At 42.4% G+C, this 21,197-nt stretch overlaps 1 protein-coding gene across 1 annotated transcript in view; it reads right to left on the bottom strand.

Annotated features, from left to right (window-relative positions):
* SPTLC3 (serine palmitoyltransferase long chain base subunit 3) overlaps positions 1–21,197 on the bottom strand; it is a 130,962-nt gene that overhangs the window by 29,295 nt on the left and 80,470 nt on the right. The window contains exons 8-9 of the mRNA XM_011280956.4: positions 13,901–14,120; positions 5,229–5,355 (exon numbers count right to left, since the gene is read on the bottom strand). Coding sequence (XP_011279258.2) covers positions 5,229–5,355; positions 13,901–14,120 — 347 coding nt within the window. The remainder of the gene's footprint in view (positions 1–5,228; positions 5,356–13,900; positions 14,121–21,197) is intronic.

Raw genomic sequence — 21,197 nt, 5'->3', positions numbered from 1 at the left:
GCAAAGATGCCAGAAATGTGAGGGAGTGGGCCACACAGATATTGGTCAGAAATGCTGGTCTGGAGAGACCAACAAGGGCAAAGACCCAATGCAGGAGCCATTCCATGAAGAATGAGGATGCCAGCTGCTTGGAGTGGAGTGATGGTGGAAAGATGGTGGGAAAACAGAAGACCTTATCAGGAGAAGCCTTGAAGACCACATTCTGAACTCCACACTCCAGTAAGATGGGAAGCAATGAAAAGTTTTGCACTAGGGGTATTCTGAGTTACATTTCTTTAAAAGATTGCTTTGGTTTCTGTATGGAAAACAAGTCATCAAAAGGCAAGAGCAGAATGGAAAGAATATTCAGGAGGATACTCCAGTAATCCAGGTGGGAGCTGACAGGTAGAGTTGGGGCTGGCAAGAAGGGACCAGATTCTGGACATACATCAAAGGATGTGCTGTGGGGTTTGCTGATGGAGTAGGTGGAGGTCTAAGAGAAAGGCAGAATCCTAGAATGAGTAAAAACTATTGAAAATTTGGAGGACAGAAAGCAGATGAGTTAAAATAATAGTAACTGTTAGCTTTAATTGAGTATTTACTATGTATCAAGCATCGTGCTAAGTCCCTCACATTATTTATGCCTATGTATGACCCCAATTAAAGATAAGGGACCAAGGCTAAGCAAGACTAAGTAGCTTGCCGGTCACAGAACAAGGGTGGCAGGGAGACTGGGCTATATGCAGTCTGGCCGCAGATTGCACACCCCATTTTTTTTTAACTTTTTTTATTTTTAAGAGACAGCACAAGCAGGGGAGGGACAGAGAGAGAGAGAGGGAGCACACAATCCGAAGCAGGCTCCAGGTTCTGAGCTGTCAGCACAGAGCCTGACACAGGGCTTGAACTTGTGAACCTCGAGATCATAACCTGAGCTGAAGTCAGAAGCTTAACCGACTGAGCCACCAGCTGCTCCAGAGTGCACACCCTTAATCCTCCATGAGGTACACCCTCTATATTCTCTGAGAAGGCAAAGATTACCCAGGGTGGGGAAAGGGAGAGTGCGGAAGGAGGCCAAGATTGGAAGTACAAAAGAATATTACTGATTAATTAAAAAAATATGAATCAAAGATTTAAATAAATAATAAGACAGTTGTTGCCAGTGCTTTCTTAGAGGGGTTGCTATGGTTTGGGGCTTAGCCTCCCGTGGTGGCTTATGCCACAGCTAGGTGAAGAGAATGATCAAGCTGCAATCTTTCCGGACCCCTTCAAAAGTGGTGTCAGGTACAGAGGATCCCAAATACTGAGTGATCCCTCCAGCTGCCGCATGGGCGTGGAATGGATTCCAGGCTTCCAGTCCTGTGAGATAAACATCCTCTAGATCTCGTTTAGCATAAACACTGACCTGAAATCGAGAAGCCCAGTGAGATGGAAGGTGAATCATGACATATTTATTAAGCCGAGCACCGGGTCTGACACTCACAGGAACACCAGATTAATTCAAGACACATTTCTTGCCTTTAAGGGGCTTACAGCATCGACTTGGCTTATGGACCACCCAACCACCATTAGGATGGAGAAACCAAATCTCCACTTTGGGCTTATTGTGCAGCACGATGTGACAGGCCAGGAGATTAAAAGGGCCTTGGTGCATGTGGAATGCATGCATGGCCTGCAGCCCCTCAGCCTGTGTGCATTAACTCCAGGAGCAGCCTGGCTGCAGAGTGAAGGTGGCTGTGCATAAACATTGTCATTTCACTGAGACTGCTATTTCATCTTTGAACTTTGGCTTCAAAGGAACACTGACCTTATTCCTGTAGCTTGCCTCTCTTTGAAGCCTATGGCTTTGCATTGCAGATTAAAGTGAAGATATTCATCAAGGGACAGATCTGGCCAACTGCTCCCCAAACTCAACCTGAAACAAAGCCTTGAAAGGCTCCAGTCACAGTTGCAGCGGAGTGGGCCAAAGATGAAGGCTCGGAGCCTGACTCTCTTTCTCAGATCCTGTAAGGCAGCTCTGGCATGACATAGTGCATCCCTTTGAGCTCCGGGCAACTTTACCCCGAGCGTCCGTATATCTCAGCAGAAAGGGGTGAGTTAATGCAATATTCCCAACCTGTCCTATTCATTTCATTTAAAGCAGGCATTGTTGTAAATGAGGCCAGCATGAATATTCACTGGTGCCTTTGAATTCTTCAAAAGATGTGTCAGGCAGAACCATCTGAAACTTGGCTGATGATTCTGTCAATTTTCTTTTCTACTACTTTCCTTTGTTCATCCCTTTGAAAAGAAATTGTCCTGTCTTTCCCCTTGGGTCCTCCCATCTTGGCTCTTAGAAAACAGACACCACACATTGCCTTCTCTGTTCTTTTTTCTTTCTTTCCCCTATTAAGATGGCAGAAGGAGTAAAGTGAGAAAGTTTAACTGGGAGGTAAAAAGAATAATAACCAACTAATTAATTAGAAGGCTAAGAGAGAGAACCAAGGGAAATATCTCCCACCTCAGAGGAAGAAAAATTGATGCTAGAAGACTATCAAAGAACAAATGATCAAATCTTTCAATGTGGTTTTTCTGCAGATCTTCATCTGTGATTAGATAAACAGAGTGAGTTCTGTCTGTGATGAAGAGGTAAACCAATCCAGAGGAGGCAAGGAAATGATTATCAGGTTGGGTACATGTAAATTAACTGACTCTGAGAGCATATACACTAAAAGGTTTAAGAAATTAGTGCTCCTAATTTTTGGATAACTTCCTTCCTTCCTTCCTTCCTTCCTTCCTTCCTTCTTTCCTTCCTTCCTTCCTTCCTTCCTTCCTTCCTTCCTTCCTTCCTTCCTTCCTTCCTCTTTCTTTCTTTCTTTCTTTCTTTCTTTCTTTCTTTCTTTCTTTCTTTCAAGTTTATTCATCACATGAGAGAGAGAACACAAGGAGGGGAGGGACAGAGAGAGAGGGAGAGAGAGAGAGAGAGAATCCCAAGCAGGCTCTGCACTGTCAGTGTGGAGCCTGATGTGGGGCTCGAACTCATGAACCACCAGATCATGACCTGAGCCAAAACCAACACTCAGACACTTAACCGAGGTATCCCCAGGCACCCCTCCTAATTATTCACCTTTAAAATAATATCACTTTTGTCACTGTAGGACAATTCATTTAACTCGTATTTTAGCTTAAATTTCAAACAACTGTTTTCCATTAAGAAATGCATGAAGTTCAGAAAGATCATCAATATAGCTTCCTGAGAAGCCAGAGGTTCCAGACCAGTTTTTTCATGCAAGTAGGACAGCTCACATGGGAGCAACTCTATTTCTAGCTTTGGTTTTAAAAGGTTGAAAGATTATCTGCTTATCTATGCCATATCCTTTAATTTACTAACTCCCTCTCCCACAAATTTGGGTGTGGTCATATGCCTAGTTTTGGCCAAAGGACTATAAGCAAGGTGGTAAGTGTCTCTTCCAGGTGGATGCTCCTCTGTTCTCTGCCAGGAGACTGCCAAGCCTTAGGCTACAAGTAGCCTGAGTCACTGCCCCCATGGAGGACAGCTGTGCAGAGAGTTGTCTATTTGTATTAGACTTGGCATGAGCAAGAACTAAACTTTGGTTCCAGGAAGCCATAGAGATTTTCAGGGTTTATTTGTTATGGTGGCATAACTTTTCTTATCCTGACTAATCCAGGGCCTTGGAGGACATCTAGCGTTACCTCTCTTCCATCATAAGAATCTTTCCTACAGCATCCCTGGATGTGGTCCAAATACTTATCACCTGAGATTTGAATACCTCAATAATAATAGCAAATAACAGTAGTGAGCAATTATAAGATGGTCACTAAATAATTGTTTTCAGACATAATTTTAAGAATTTTATATATCTTAATTTACCTAATTTTCACAGAAACATGAGCTCAATCAATATTATTTTCCTAATTTTACAGTGGGAGGAACAACACATTGGGAGGTAAACTTGCTCAGAGGTGAACAGATAAGTTAAATCACTTGTTAAAGCAAGAGTAAATAGCATCCCAGGAGTCATATCCAGGTAGCAGCTTTCAGTTTATGCCTTTAACCATTGCACCACATGGACTCCCTAGATTGGATTTTTATTTCCTTTGCACATGGACGATTCAACAACAGACAGAATCATAAAACCCCAAAGACAAGGTTGGAAGAGACTTTGGAGAACAATCAATCACTGCATTTTACATGGAAGAAGAAAATCTTTCTGCAAGCCATTTTCCTGTTTTAGTGAAAAGTAAAGGTCTATCTCGGGGATTTTCAAACCAGTGTCCTGGGGAGCACTAGGACTTCGGGGGCTGCCAGCATGAAGGTAGGTAGAGACACAACTTCAACCAGCTCAGCTCTGTTCCAATCTGTTGTATATAGGAGACTTCTGGGTAAAATTTGTATGTGAATAAAGTACCCTGCTGTTTTAATAAAATTGGGAAATGGATCTCCCCATGCTTGTACTGAAGCAGGAGGCTTGGAAGGTTGCACTCAACAATGGAGGGCTTCCCACCAGCTGGGAGGTGGGGTGGGGGGGCACATGGATTTTATGGCTCAGGGACCAGTCCTGGGGCCAGGATAATCTGCTACTTCCATAAATTCACTCACTCGATTGCCTGGCAGCAAGACTGCCTTATTCATCATTGTATAACCACTGTGATATGTAGTAGAAGCTCTGTAAGCTGTATCTAAGAGATAGAAGGAGAGTTCCAAAAGGCTTTGATGAAACAAGTTTTCAAAGAGATGATTAAGCTCCTTGGCTTGAGCAAAGAAACACACTTTGGCTGTGGTGACCCAAATGTCTGCAAAATGACTGGGAAGTTGTCGTGTGTGTTCTGTCCACATATCCTCAAGTGGGCAGTGGTAACCAACCCCTGCCCAACCTCTGGCTTGTTTCCAGGGAAACACAAGTGACGGCCCCAAGCAGGCACAGGCAAACACATACCGCTGTTTGCTTCATTTTAACGGAACTGATCACACAAAATTATCCAACTTTGCAGATCATGTTAAGAGGTGAATTAGAAAGTTTTCTTTGCTTAAAAAAAAGCATTTCTTTCTTTTTGTGTGTGTGCTAGTGTATTTTTGTACTATGGGGTATTATATATCACGTACAAATTGGGTTTGTACAAATTGATTTTACAAATTGGGTAAAGACAAAGGTATATATCTGAGAAGGGGGCAGATTGATAAGGTAGAAGGGAGACAGAGAGAAGTTTAAGGAAGGATTTATGGGAGTTGTGCTCCCCTCATACCCTCTTACCTTGTGTGGTTCCATCCAGTCCCATGATAAATTTCATTGATCTGATGATTTGCTCTGCTATCGGTGGGCTCATGGATGTAGCATAAGCAGCACTATGTGAGTGAACTCGTAAATAATCCACAAGGTCCTTTAATAAAAGAGTAAGCCCCAAAAGAAGGCAAATAAGTCTCAGTGTTTGCGGTGAGAATTATATCTCATCCCCTCCCCACCTACCATAGGACAAGACATTTGATTCTCGAATGTGGTCTGATTTTCAAGGGGGAATCACCAAACGGTTTATTCTGTGTTATCTCTTCTTCTTAGCCTCTCCCTCAAAAACCTACATGGCATACAAAAGTGGGATGCTGAGAATTCGGAGTTAAAGTCTGTAAGGCAAAACCACATGTGTAAAGGAAAAACGATTTCCCAAACATTTGTTGAATACCTAGCACGTAGGAGCACTGGCTTTGTATGCAGGAATCTCCAAAGAATACAGGATGCGCTTCTTGCCCTTGAGCCTACAACATTAGATTGTGCCCAGGGAAAAGTAATGGGAGGAAAAGTAACAGGACGTGCAAACCTGTATATGCAATAGGGTGATAAGACTTCAGAAGACAGGGATGGGTATTGCTAGTGGGAGCAGAGTGGGAAGGAGGGCTTCAGTGAAGAGGAGGAATGGTCTTAAAGAATCAAGACAGATAAAGAAGAAAAGGGAGTGGCAGAAGGGAGAGGTGGGAAATTAAACCAGATTATACATGAGGACCAGATAGACTCTGGTTATGCCTTGGTCAGCAGACAGCTATTGCAATTTTTGTGCAACGTTATTTGGAGTGCTGACCCACTGCAGATGCTGGTCTTTAGTGATAGGAATGACTCTTTGCTTGCATGCCTGACTCCTGAGGCCAAATAGAAGGTCCCAGGTAAGCTTGCTGAAAGCCTTAAGAAGCTCCTATAACACAATGCCACAGTGGGGAGGGCCATAAGCTTGCATCTGGAGGTGCTCAGTATTGACTGGACCATCCACTGGTCCACCTGTGCTGGCTCATGGCTTAGGACCCTCAGGATGCTCTGCAGAAGAGCTAGTGGGCTGATGATAGTTCTCAAATTAGCAATGAGTCAGAAAAGGATCAGCCATCTTCTCTTCAAAGATGAGGAGACAGTTTAGAATCCCACTGAGGGGTCTTTTCTGATCTATTCCCTCATAAGGTGAACTGGGTAAAGCCCTGCTTTGGGCAGACCCATCTCCTCCTAAACACCCATTTCCACCCCTAAGCCTGGGACTGTGCCCACCCTTCACTTTTCCATCTCGCTTGGAGAATGGGTACTATGGTTGTTCACAAGCATTTTAAACATTCTTTTTTTCTAATTTTTTTAATGTTTTATTTAGTTTTGAGAGGAAGAGTGCCAGTGGGGGAGGGACAGAGAGAGAGAGGGGGAACAGAAGATCGGAAGCTGGCTCCGCTCTGATAGCAGCAAGGCTAATGTGGGCTCGAACCCACAAGCTGTGAGATCATGACCTGAGCCAATGTCGAACGCCCAACCAACTGAGCCACTCAGGGGTCCCACCGTTTTAAGCATTCTGAGCTCATCTTCCTCAGTAAAGTGAACGGCCCATCTCACAGGTGGTTGATGATGTGATGCACCTACCTGGCCCATGGGGGACAGCAGCTCCATTCTGTCCCTTCCTGCCTCCTTCAATGTGTCCTTCATTCTAAATCTCCTCTTCCATCATCCTTCTTCCCCAACTTTCTTTCTATTGTCCTTCATTTCATACTCATTTCTTTCTTTTGTTTCTTCCTTCTACTCTGATTCCCTTTTTTGTTTCAAATTCTCCATTTAAATCTTTTTCTCCTCTCCATTCCTAAGTATTTCCTTCTTCCCTTCCCTATTCTTTCTTATCCTTTCCTGTCCCTTTTCTTTCTTCTCCCTACCCCCGGGGCCTTCTTCTCTGCTTTCATTTTTCCTTCAGCATATTTGTGCAAGGACTTGCTCCAGGCTCTGTTCTAGATATGGGAGCCTAAGAAGAGAAGGAAGATATAAAGACTAGTCCCTGGTAGCCATTATCCACTTACATTAAAATTAAAATTAAGTTTCCATCTATGCTTTTGTTTAGTGAATCTCATACAGGCAGTTGGGTGGGTTTTCACCATAGTCAAAGAGTATGTGCATCATGATGGCCTGACTTAAAGCATTGGCCACACAGTATTTGGAAAGTTCACTCTGGAGGATTGGGGGGCAGGGGTGGGGGTGGAGAGTGTGCAGCTCAGAGGGAGAGAGAGAGAGAGAGAGAGAGAGAGAGAGAGAGAGAGAGAGAGAGGTGGTCATTTTCCAGGGTAGCTGAAGCCAGGCTGTTCTTCACAGCATTATGCTCAGTGCTGCTCCATGAGCAACATCAAAGGTTTTCTTTCTCTGTTGAGAGTTGGTGCCTCCTGACAATGCTGGGGAAGCTGAGTAGGAGAGAGTGGGTAGGGCACAGGTGACAGGATGATGGGGGCTCATGTGGACTAAGGCTGGAAGGGGCTGCTTCAAGGAGGTGATCTGGCCTTGAAGGATGGATGGATTTGGACAGATGCAGAGGAAGGGAAAGGCATGGGCGTGTGCTAAAATTAGGAATGAGGCCGGCATCTTATCAGCAAAGCATAAAGAGTCAGTCGGGAGTAGGGGGAAAATTTCCCACAACAAAGTTATTCCCTTGAAGGGAAGCATGATCAAGGAGTTACAGGATAAGCTCTGGAACCTGACTGCTTGGGTTCAAATCCTGGCTCTGCCACTTACTGATGTGTGACCATCGGCAAGTTACTAAATCTCTCTGGGTTTTACTTTTCTTCTCTGAAAAATGAGATAATAGTAATACTAACTTCAGGGTCATTATGAAAATTAAATGAGTTAATATATATGTAGTACCTAGGGGGCACCTGGGTAGCTCAGTCAGTTTAAGTGTCTAACTCTTGATTTCAGCTCAGGTCATGATCTCACGGTCTGTGAGACCGCATAGGGCTCTGGGCTGACAGCACAGAGCCTGTTGGGGTTCTCTCTCCCTCTCTTTCTGCACCCCCCCAAAATAAATGAAAAAAAAATTAAAAAATCCTTAAAGATGTGCTTGGGTGGCTCATTATCCAACCAAAACATGGTTGGATAACAAGGATTTGGACCCAAACGGCCTGGCTCTGGAATCCCCACCCTTAGCACCACACTACAATACTTCTCCAGACCAGAGGGGCTGGCCTGGCATGCGGTGAGGCAGGCAGGGGAGCGCAGAGACTACCACCTTCACTTGTACTTCACTGTGGTACTTTCCCTGATCCACAGATTGCTCCTTTTTGGGGGGAGGTGGGAAGAATCCCTAATATACTCAAGTGTCAACAGCACTAAACTACAGACCGAATCACATCAGTCTCAAAATTCTTTGGGGCTATTGCTCTTGTTTCTCCAAGGGGAATGAGACCCCCTTGAGAGCAGGGATGGATTAAACACTCTTCTAAAGTCCAGAATGGTGGGTACCTAGCAGGGCCTGGTAAATACTGATGATCTAATGAAAAGAAGAGGGGTTTTAGGGAGTGAGGAAGGATGGGGAGGGTCCCTGAAGTATATAGGGTATATAGAGGGTAACTAAGCTGTATGCTTAGGAATAAGAATAGAAACATTCTCTTCGTTTTGGGGCATCACTGACAAAGATCAGACAAAGAAACAAAACAAAGCTTTCTTGCGTCCCTAAAGGGCTCTTCTCAATGTCCTCAGCCCCTAATTTTCCTTTCCAAATTGGGAAATTTCATAAAGTCAAGGTCATGTGCATTCTTAGTTTGAATAAATGCCTCATCAAAGCAGTTATCATTCCCTTTTAACATTAAGACTGTCTTGCCCACCATCTTATTTCTTTTAGACTGGGTCCCCTTCCCCTGAAGGTCTTAGTTTGTGGACAGCGCTAGTTTTCTTGTGTGGTTCAGAAAGTGGGGCTCTTTAAGTAACTTCTGCTGAGCATCAAGGAAGGTCTTGATGCCTGGTTTCTCGTTCCCTCTTCTCATTCCCCCACTGGGCACCAGGAGCCATGAATTAAGAGTTTGCTTTGGTCTTTTCAAGGAAAGTCTGGGTTATGTCTTCCTTCAGGGTGGGTTAGAGGTCTCCTCCTACCAAGGTTTCCAAGTCTTTTTTGTAAGTTCAAAACCCTGATTATTTTCTCTACCCATAGGCCTGGAGTTCAAGGGCAAGGGTAGTTTGCTGAGGAAGTCAGACAGGAGGCTCTTAGAATAAACATCTCGGTGTTCATACCATGACCCCCATTTACTTCAAAGGGCTGTTAAATATAGCCGGGGCTGAGCAGACAGGGCAGAGCTAGCTTCTGCAAGAGGCCTGCCTTTGTCTGGCACACAGGCTTCTGGGGCTAACGCTCACCCCAAACTTGGCTGCCCTGTCAGACTTCCCTCCTCCAGAATTCTAGCCCTGCCATCTATCAATCATTAAGGCTACCTTTTCTTCACTTGCTTGCAATCTTCTCAGCCTATGAAGACTATGAAAGCCAGTGGTTAGCAGCAGGCATGAAAGGGGACTCAGGATCCATGCCTGAGACGTATTTGGACCCCTCAAAATCAGGGTCTTCAGTGTTGACCACACCTCCTTAGCAACTGGATCGACACATACATTAAAAAACAAAAATAAGAAACCTAGCCCCATCAGCTCAGGCTCTAACAGGTGGAGAGAAGTCATTATCTGATACCTCAAAGGTCTTGAAAGGACAGAATGTTCCAAGTTGGGTTGCTCACAGATCATCTACAGCAGTTCTAAACTCAAAGTGAACAAAATAGCAAAATCTTGCTGGCTCTGGAGAGACCATTTGGGAGGTCTCCCTAAAGCGGGGAGAGAAGGTCGAGGCCAGGGCAGTAAATTACAACAAGCAGAGATGACTTTGTCGGACATTCTCTGACAGCAAGCCTGAGGCCAAGACAGAATCTTTACTCTCAGTGATACTATCTTAGCACCAAATCATTTTTTTCTCCTCTTGTTTCCAAACACTTTTCTTTCTGTGACATGTCTGGTGGCTAACAAAGACTGTAGTCCTGACTTTGATCAACTCCACAAAGACTTCTAGAGCCTCCTAGAAACTGCTATTAGGAACATAGTCTCTCTACTTTTAACCCTAACACTGACATTTAAAAAGAGAGCCAGACAGTTGTACCTTTTTCTAGATATTTTGACCCAAGTAATTATTTTCAAATCTCAAGATTCACTAAGAACCCCATGAACATAGTGAAATTGAAATTATTAGGGTTTCAGAAAAATGTAAAGTTCTAGTGTGTGCATTTTAACATTCTTAGGGGTAAATTTTGTTGCTTTTGTACTCAAAGGTTAGAATCCTGGATATTTTGCAGTACACCCCCAAACTGAAGTATACACTGCAAAATATCCAGGAGAAAATATGATTAAACTCTGAAAACTCTTCTAATTATTTAAATAGGTAAGTGGAAAGATTTCTTTCAAATTAAAGCTGTTAGCATTTGTCCAATCCTATGACCTATCAATTAAAAATCCTAATTCAAAACAAAGTCAAAGTGAAATTTTTTTTTTTTTGCAAAAATAATCCAAAATCCAGAGGATTGAAAACCATGAGTTAAATGGAAACCACATGTAATTTAAAATTAATATGACTTGGGGCACCTGGATGGCTCAGTTGATTAAGCACCGGATTATTATTTTTTTAAATTTTTTTTAACGTTTTATTTTATTTTTTTTGAAACACAGAGAGACAGAGCATGAACGGGGGTGGGTCAGAGAGAGGGAGACACAGAATCTGAAACAGGCTCCAGGCTCTGAGCTGTCAGCACAGAGCCCGACGCGGCTCTCGAACTCACGGACCGCGAGCTCATGACCTGAGCCGAGGTCGGCCGCTTAACCGACTAAGCCACCCAGGCGCCCCAAGCATCGGATTATTGATTTCAGTATAGGTCGTGGTCTCACAGTTCCTGGGATCTGTTGGTGGGATCCAGCCCCACGTCCTGTCTGAATCCCCTGCTTGAGATTCTCTCTGCCCCTCCCCTTCTCATGCATGTATGCTCTCTCTCAAAAATAAACAAACAAACAAACAAACATTGAAAAAAATAAAATTAACATAACTAAAAAAAAAACAAAAACAAACTAAAGGTACAGACAAGCAGATACCAAAATTCCATGAACTCTTAGGCATATCAGGTTGGAAGGAAACCAATTTATCTGAGTTTATCACAGACTCACCAAAACCATTCCAGACAGGTGTGTATTTGACTGATTTTGAACTCATCAGGGAATGGCACATGTAAACACTTTCTCAAGTGGCCTCCACGTCTTGGCAACTGCCCTATGTTTTCTAGATTTTGCATCTTGCTCTTTTAGGGCAGTAAGTCTCTGTAGGGACTAATGGACCTCTGCCAAACACGCTCTAATTCTTGCTGCCATCTAGTGGTAAATTCAGAGACTGCAGTGTGTAGTGTGGAGCGGGAGAAGACCTGGAGAAGACCCTTCCTCTGGAAACGAAATGGGTGGGGGAAGGATGATGCCGTTCTCTGGATCTAGGCGCGCAGAGAATGAGTATTTTAAAGAGCAAGGAAATGAACATTTTTTCTGCATTGCAATTAATATAAATGATAATTTTCCACAATTGCCCAGTGTCTGTCCCAAATGAATACGAGTTACATAGATAAGAACAAATGCACTTTTAAAACAGTCCTCCTGACTTTAGGATGGAGAGTAAGAGAGAACCGAGTGAGCTGGACCTGACTTCAGGCCAGTCAGGGGTCTTTGTTTAAAGCAGATATCAGATGAAGGAACTCCAGGGGGAAAATGTGACATCTACCAAATTTGACAACATTTCAAGGATATGCTTGCTTCAGTTTATTCAGGTGCCCTTGGTTCAGGAAACATAGTTACGCTTGGTTAAAAATTTTGTAGCTCAGAACTGCTGCTAAAGTAATCACAAAACCACAAGCTCACAAAGAAATGTAACCCGGATAAGGGACCTCCTAAATTTGAGACCCTCTGATCCCCTTGCTTCGACAGTTGAGAAGGGAACGTTTAACCTTTCACCAGATTTAGCTAAATTTTGTAGATCCTAGGCATTCCCTATGTTTTTAGCATTACCAAACTAATTCCCAAAGGCCAGTGGAGGGAGGATGGAAAACGATGCTTTGAGCTTAGAAGAAAGTAATGCTTATTGAAGGGTCAAGACCACTGAATACTCTGAACATTTGTGCATCTCATGGCAAGGTAAGGGACCACAGTGAAATCTGTTGTTTTAAATCATGGGCTTTCAGTGAATAGACTATATTCTGCTACAATCCCTAATTTGTCTAACTGGTTAACAGGAGTCTGAACTCTTGTGTGTAAGTAATGAGTAAGGAATTGGGAATTTTGGAGAAACTGTTGATGCCACCTGCATGCACGGGTTTTGGGCCCAGTGTGCCTCCTCAGTGAAGCCAACATCACTGTCATAAGTCACTTTGGGACAGGTGTAGGCCTGAATGAGACAGCTATCAGGACTTGGATAAAGGGCAGACAACAGGCTTCTTTATCAATCAAATCCTCTCTTTAATTTCTTTTATTTTTTATTATTTTTTAAAAGTTTATTTATTTTGAGAAAGAGAGAGAAAGTGAACATGAGCTGGGGAGAGGGGCAGATGGTGGGGGACAGGGAGAGAGAGGGAATCTTCAGCAGACTCCATGTGCAGCACAGAGACTGACATGGGGCTCCATCCTACAAACAATGAGATCATGACCTGAGCCCAAACAAAGAATCGGATGCTTAACCTACTGAGCCACCCTGGAACCCCTCTCTTTAATTTCTTTTAAACATTTATTTGTTTATATTGGCAATCCCCTTGATGATATTGGCCCTAAAACAACAGGGATATCACCCAATAGTCCGATTCCATCAGGTGAGAATTTTAAATCATGTAGATAAGATATTAGAGGGGCATCTGGCTGGCTCAGTAGGCATAGCATGTGACTCTTGATCTTAGGGTCATGATTTCGAGCCCAACATTGGGGATAGAGATTACTTAAAATAAATAAATAAATAAATAAAATCTTAACAAAGAAGATGTTAGAGGGTGACACAATTTGATGTATGGCTTATCCAAAATGTGGGATAGAATTATTTTGCAGAGAAAATCTCTTGAAAAGGCATTTCTGATCTTACTATGGCTTTGATTAAAACTCTTAAAACCCAGAACTTGTAGCACAGGGTCAACCTCATTAATAATCTGACCTTTGCCCACTGTTGCTATTACCTGTTTTATGTTTTTCATGCTACAAAAACCAAACTACTTCTCATTCTGTAACGTTCCCTTATCAATTTCTGTGGTTTGCTATACATTATTCCCTCTTTTTGAAAGATACCTTCCCCTATCATTTGTCTACAAGACTGGTATTTATTCTAAGACTCCTTAGATACTACCTTGCAGAGTGAACCATCCCTCTCCTTGTACTAAGTCTTTGTGTATACTTCTGGTGTTGTCATTTTATTACAATGTGATTACTATTCACTATTAGAGAGTGAATTCTTTGACATTCTGGGTCTACTTGGCTGTGAAGCCACTGTATCTGGGTTGCCATGACCTATTGAGGTGTGGTGAAGTGAACTGAAGTCCTCACGGAATCCAGAGAAGCCCTGCAGACTGTGTCCCCAGAGTGTTCAGGCTTTAAATAGACACAGGGAGTCCCTCTCTTACCTTCCTTCCAGCTATGTAACCTCCTGAGGCTCCAAAGCTTTTGGTGAATGTGCCCATAAACACATCAACATCTCGAGGGTCCAGTCCAAAGAATTCTACAACACCCCGGCCAGTTGGGCCCACGGACCCAATACTGTGAGCTTCGTCTATGTAGAGGTAAGCCTTGTATTTCTTCTTTAGAGCCACGATCTGGGGCAGATTCACGATGGAACCTTCCATGCTAGGGCATAAGGAGAAATGCTTGTCACTTGCGTACACTTTCTTGGGAAGCTCTGTGATGGTCTCCCTTCCAGTACTTCTCAGACAGCCTGCCCTGACACCAGTCAGCCATGACGGGGATATGCAATTCCTTTCTTCTTAAGGCATATTCTATTTTGCTAAGATAACTCTGTTCATCTTGTAAAGCTAATCTGGTATTATTTTATTGGTATAATTCACATTCAGTAGATTTAAGTGCTTTGAGTTGTTATAGCTAATTCCCAAGTAAACAACTAGCTCCCTGCATTGTTGATCAATTTATTTGTAAAGTCAACTAGTGTAACTAGACTGACCATTTTGGATTCTAGGTATTTTGCTATTTTTAATTAAATTGCTCTATGGTAATCCATCTTTATCAGGTTGCTGCTCTCTGTTTGACCAGTTCTGTCTGACCTAAACTCAGTGCTTGAATTGCCAAAGATTAAAGGAAAGAATTAAAAACACACAGAAGAACTCTGCGTAAGACACATAGTATTAATAAAAGCACCATAGAAAGTTCTTAGGATCTCTTCTTCAGTGCTTATTGGAAATCAAGGGCTTATTTGAGGTATCTGGTAGTGTCCCATCTTTTTATTCCTTTAGGCCAATGGTTCTCATTCTTGAGTGAGCATCAGAATCCCCTGAATTATTTGTTAAAACACAGATTACTGCCTCCCTCCAACTCCCCACAGAGATCCTGATTTAGCAGATTTGGGGTGGGCTGAGAATTTGTATTTCTACCAAGCTCCCAGGAGATACCCTACCGCTGGTTGGGAACAACACTTTGAGAACCACTGCCATAGATGAACCCTTTTATTTTAGTCCTAAGTGCTTAATTTTTCATGGTATTGTAAATTGCAAAATCACTTCAAGTCCTCCAGCAAAGGGAAAAATATGAAGTAAATAAATAAGCAAAATTCATATTTACATGGCACCTTTGGAACTCAGTGGATTGAAAAGAACTTTTGGCTTTAATCAGTTGTCAGAACACTTGGTGAGCTGTGTCTATACCACACACAGTTTTGACTGCACTGACAGGCGAGTTCTATGAAAACACACAGACTCTCACCCTCACCACACAAAGGAGCTTGTCAAACAACTCAAGCAACCCTTCAATTTAGTTCAAGAACTAATCGATTGATGCAAACAGAAAGTTGAACTTCTCCCTTCTTCCTAATTAGTTTATTTATTAAATTTAATGCATTACAAAAATAAACTTAAGTGTCAGATCGATTCAGTCAAAACAGTCCAGCTGGTTGTGCAGTTGCCCAGGCCAAGTAGTGTTGGTCTGGAGGGAGTATAATGATCATCAAGTGCAGGATTTGTACTTTTGGTTTCTTTAAAGGTCTTTCTTATTTAGAGCAGTTTTAAGGTCACATCAAAATTGAGCAGAAGGTACAGAGATTTCCCATGCACTCCCTGCCCCACATCTGCATAACTTTCCCCATTATCAACATCCCTCACCAGAGCAATGCCTTTGTTACGAATGAACCTATGTTGACACATCATCACCACCCAAAGTCCAGAGTTAACATGAGGGTTGTCTCTTGGTGTTGTGCATTCTGTAAATTTGGACAAACGTATGAGGACATGTACCCATTCTTAGGATATCTTACAGACTATCTTCACTGCCCCCCAAATCCACTTTGTTCTGCTTATTTGTTCCTCTCCCCACCCAACCCCTGGCAACTACTGATCTTTTCACTGTCTCCAGAGTTTTGCCTTATCCAGAATGCCATATCGTTGAAATCATGCACTGGGTAGAGTTTTTAGATTGGCTTCTTTCACTTATTAATATGCATTTAGGTCTCTTCCATATCTTTTTATGGCTTGAGAGCTCATTTCATTTTTAGTGCCAAATAGCATTCCATTGTCTGGATGTAGCACAGTTAACTTATTCATCCTCTGACTTGAAGGACATTTTGGTTGCTTCCAAGTTTTGGCAATTATGAATAAAGATGCTATAAACCTCCACTCTCAGGATTTTGTATGGACACATTTTCAACTCCTTTGGGTAAATACCAAGGAGCATGATCGCTGGATTGTATGGTAAGAATATGTTTCATTTTGTAAGAAACCACCAAACTGTCCTCCAAAGTGGCTGTACGTACTGCATTCCCAGCACCAGTGTATAATAAGTCTTTCTGTTGTGGCACATACATCCTCGCCAGCATTTTACTGTTGTCATTTTTCCAGATTCTGGCCTCCTACCAGATGTGTAGCGGTATCTTGTTGCTTTAATTTACATTTCCCTGATGACATATGATGTGAAGCATCTTTTCATATGTGAATTTCCATGTATGTATCTTATTTGGTGAGGTGTCAGTTAAGGTCTTTTTAATCAGGTTGTTTGCTTTTTACTGGTGAGTGTTAAGAGTTCTTTGTGTATTTTAGATAACAGTCCTTTATCAGATCTATCTTTTGCAAATATTTTCTCCCAGTCTCTGGCTTGTCTTCCTGTTCTCGTGGCATGCTCTTCTGCAGAGCAGAAGTTGGTAATTTTAATGAAGCCAGTTTACTGCATTTGTGTTTTTCACAAGGCCAGTCTGAATGGCTGTTTTCAGATTTTCATGAAATGGAAAACAAATACAGTCATTTTCTCTTATATAAGTTTGTAAGTTAATTCCAGTATTTTCTTAGATTAATTGCTTGTTCACATGGTTTGCATTGAGAGTAGAAGGTAAGGCCATCTGACTAAGCTTAGATTGTAGCCACACCACTTCCCAGCCGAGGACTTGGGCAACGTACGTGATGTTCTTTGCTTCACGTAGAACAAGCATGATGATGGAACCCTGCTCATAAGGTCTTTTTAAGGAAGCCTAGAAATAATGCTTGTGAAGTGTCTGACACATAATGAGCACTCGTTGAGTCATTCTTTTTCTTAGGAGGAGCTTAGGAGAAAATGGTTGCAGTGAGGCCCAACTCAAGAAATTGGTAGCCCTTGACAATACTCTGTGTCGAATCTTCTAGGAGAGAGGCATATGGGTGTCATACATAATAAATGGCTATATGCCCTCAAAATTCTAGAATCTACTTCTCATCTTTAACATGTTATAAGTTGGTAACACAACTATGCTAAAAACCTGCCATGTCACAAAGAGCCATTCTTTGTTCTGGAACCGAATTTGGCAGGAGCCAGAGTTAATGCTGAACAGTTTGCAGACACTCAAGGCAGCTAATTAGCTATCCTTCGCTGGGGCTGGTCTAGCTGATGTTAGGAGTCTGCCCACCTGGTTTATATTTCTTCCTCTAAGATTAATGACTCTACAATACTGCTGATTTCTGGAGTTAATGCAGGGCACACATGGGTCCTAGGGAGAACTCAGCTTTTATAAAGAGTTATATTCACCCGCACTAAGTTTTCATTTTCTCAGTGTGACCAAATTTGAATCGAACCTTTTCCTATAGTGGGATATTGAGATTGTGCATGCATAAAAAAGGCTATCTGTGTGATTCCTATAAATTGCCGTCAAAAAACACTGCCAAAAATGAAGTGTTTTATTTTTTCTTCCTGAATGGAAGGTTGTGTTTCAGAGACTTCAAAAAAAGAAAAACAACTAAAATACAACTGTAGGTAGAGATAATTCTACCCGTTCATTTGAAGCTCTGTGAAAGGACCTGAATTATTCTTAAACCAGCAAGCTAGTGAATAATTTCTTTATATCTTTTCTGTTACATAATGTATTAGCTAAGTGACAAGACTCTTTTTTGAAATCTCCCTCTCACCACCTTCTCCTCCACATATAAAGCATGTTATCCATTGGCAGGATTGGGCATTAAACCACTGATTTGCCAACTTACATGGTGGAAAAATCTCCTTGGCGGGCCCAAAGCATAATCCAAGGAAGAAAAGAAGGTAAAGAGAGGAAAAGAAAGGAGCTAAGAATAATTAAAAATAAAGTACTTTATTTTTCTTTTTTCTTTATTTGTTTAAACCATAGGTTAAAATTCTCAATCCTTAAAGTTACATTAATTTGGGCAGGAGAATGGCTTACGTCCTTAGAGGAAATGATATTCTGAGACTTAAACATTTTTTTTACATATGTATTTTCTGGAAGGGCTAGTTATTATTTCTTAATACTTTTTATTTTGGAAGTTTGGGCTATAGTTATACTAGATTATATCCCAGGTTATTTGGGACCTGCTGCCCTTCTCTAGTGTGTGTGTGTATATACATATAAATATGTATACATATTTATGTGTGTGTGTGTGTGTGTGTGTATATATATATATATATATTCTTTATTTTATCATTTGTTTTTTTATCTAAAGGAAGCCTCATGCCCAGCATGAAACCCAATGTGGGGCTTGAACTCACAACCCTGAGATCAAGACCTGAGCTGAGATCAAGAGTTGGACACTTAACTGACTGAGCCACTCAGGTGCCCCTTTAGTAGATTTTTTAATAGTTTTGAGATTTCTCAACCACAATGACTTTTCAGAGACACAAAACTAGAAGAGTCTGACTTTAAAACAATACTTAAAAGAAAGCAGATGAGAACACTAAAATACGATTGTACTTTTAAGCCCCAAATCATGAACTCATGGAACTTTATATTTCAAGTTTCAATCTCCCTATTTTACAGATGAAGAAACTGAACCCTAGGTAGGTAAATGGCGAAGGCCACATGGATGACTTCACCTTTTCTGTGTTTACTTCATTGGATGGGGACACGTGAATGCACTCCCTTGTTGATATGGGGCCTCTGTGCCAGCAGGGCTGCCTGGTTTGAACCCTGGCTCTCTCTCATCTCAGCCATCTGCCTTGAGTCGAGTGTCTTCATCTTCACAGTGACATCAAAATACTGGGGGGACACCTGGGTGGCTCAGTCAGTTGAGTGTTTGACTTTGGCTCAGGTCATGGTCTCATGGTTCAGTTCATGAGTTCAAGCCCCACCTTGGGCTCTGTGCTGTCAGCATGCAGCCCACTTCAGATCCTCTGTCCCCCTCTCTCTGACCCTTCCCCACTCGTGCTCTTTCAAAAATAAATAAACCTTTAAAAATAGATATAAAATGCTTTATAAAAAATGTACAGGGGAGGCTTACTCAAAATCACACATGGGGAGCAAGGAGTAAGCCCACGTGTTTAGTAAGTAGCAGACACATAATAAATGTGAGCTCCTTCCCCTGACATCCATTCTCCAGCTGGGTGAAGAGCAAACAGCTTCACTCTGCAGACAGCTTACTGTTTTCCACGTTGCAACTTCCTCGACTGAAAATAAATTTAATGATGGAGACAGCTGCCCTTGTTGTGGACTTACTGTGGGCTGGGCTTCTGCCAGGAACTGGTCCTATGATCTTATTTAATATTTACAAAAGAACCCTATGAAGGACACAGCGCTGTAGGTGACAACACTAGGATTTGAACCCAGGGCCTGGGCCTTCCTCCAAACCCTGGCTCCTCCATATTCTCTATATAGATAATGAGACTTAGATGGTTTATGGATGGTGGCATTATTATTGTCATTACTATTAATTACTATAATTATCATTCTCATAACTGCTTTTGTGGAGTTTATGGACTTCTTAGACTTGGTATCTAGCTTTTCCTACCTTGATACCTGCCTGAAACTGTCTGATTTGGCTGAATGCTCTTTTTAGGAATTATGAAAAAAAAATGGACTCATGGGGGGACTTTGCCCATGGTGGCAAACCATAGCAATAGATAAAAAAATATATATCTGGGAGTAAAACTTCAAAGGAAGCTTTGTGTTGATATCAACAAGGTATGTGTCTATAACACAACTCTAAAAAGTAGAAGTGTGTTTCTGAACTGTTGATTCCTAACCCTGGCCCTTTGGAAAATCTTGTGGGAAATAATTTCCTTTTTTGGTGATAGAAGCAAATGAGAATGCCCACTATGTGCCAGAACTCCAGTCTAGGCTAGCCTTGTTTTAAAAATGAGGAAACTAGGGCGCCTGGGTGGCGCAGTCGGTTAAGCATCCGACTTCAGCCAGGTCACGATCTCGCGGTCCGTGAGTTCGAGCCCCGCGTCAGGCTCTGGGCTAATGATGGCTCAGAGCCTGGAGCCTGTTTCCGATTCTGTGTCTCCCTCTCTCTCTGCCCCTCCCCCGTTCATGCTCTGTCTCTCTCTGTTCCAAAAATAAATAAACGTTGAAAAAAAAATTAAAAAAAAAAAAAAGAAAAAAAAATGAGGAAACTGAGGCCCCAGGAAATATCAAGGCCTAAGAGGTGCCCTGCTTCCTAGCATTGAATTGGCCCTTTTAGTTCACAGTTTCATTTAAAGACAAGATTCTGTGCGGGTGAGATAAAAGAAAGCTCCTGTGAAGGGAGGTCCATGGAAAGTGGAGGTTTCATTGTATAAATAAATGTCAGGATGACTGAGCCACTATGGTAGATTGTCTCCAAAGACTGCCTGCAAGTCTCCCCATCCCTCCACACACAAGCCAATCCTCCCACTAAGAGGTGGGCTCTGGGGCACTTGGGTGGCTCAGTTGGTTAAGTGTCTGACTTCAGCTCAGGTCAGGACCTCGCAGTCTGTGAGTTTGAGCCCTGCGCTGAGCTCCGTGCTGACAGCTTAGAGCCTGGAGCCTGCTTCAGATTCTGTGTCTCCCTCTCTCTCTGCCCCTCCCCTACACACACTCTGTCTGTTTGTCTCTCTCTCTTTCTCTCAGAAATAAATAAACAAAAATAAATTAAAAAAAAAAAAGAGGTGCTCTCTCTCTTCCCCTTGAATCTGAGCTGGCCTTTTGCCATACTTTGACCAATAGAGCATGGCAGATTTGCTGTACTGGTTCTAGGCCTAGCCATTAAAAGGCAGCAGCTTCTGCTCTCATCCTCTTGGAAGACAGATGTTTCTTCCATGTTGTAAGGAAGCTCCAGCTTGATTGCTCAGTGAGAAGAGCCTACATATGGAGAAGGCACTCCAGAGAAGAGAAGGGAACAAGGTACTTCCGTCAACCGCCAGTGCTGAGTGAGGTCATTTTCACATTCCAGATCCCAGTTGAACTCCCAGCTGAATGCAACCCCATGAATGACCCCAACCAGCACCACGTGGAGCAGAAAAACTGCCCAGTTGGTCCAGACAACCCACAGCGAT

The sequence above is a fragment of the Felis catus genome, chromosome A3 (assembly GCF_018350175.1).
Source record: "Felis catus isolate Fca126 chromosome A3, F.catus_Fca126_mat1.0, whole genome shotgun sequence".
Taxonomy (NCBI): domain Eukaryota; kingdom Metazoa; phylum Chordata; class Mammalia; order Carnivora; family Felidae; genus Felis; species Felis catus.
The sequence above is the reverse complement of the archived record's forward strand: the minus strand, read 5'-3'. Positions and strand labels throughout refer to the sequence as shown.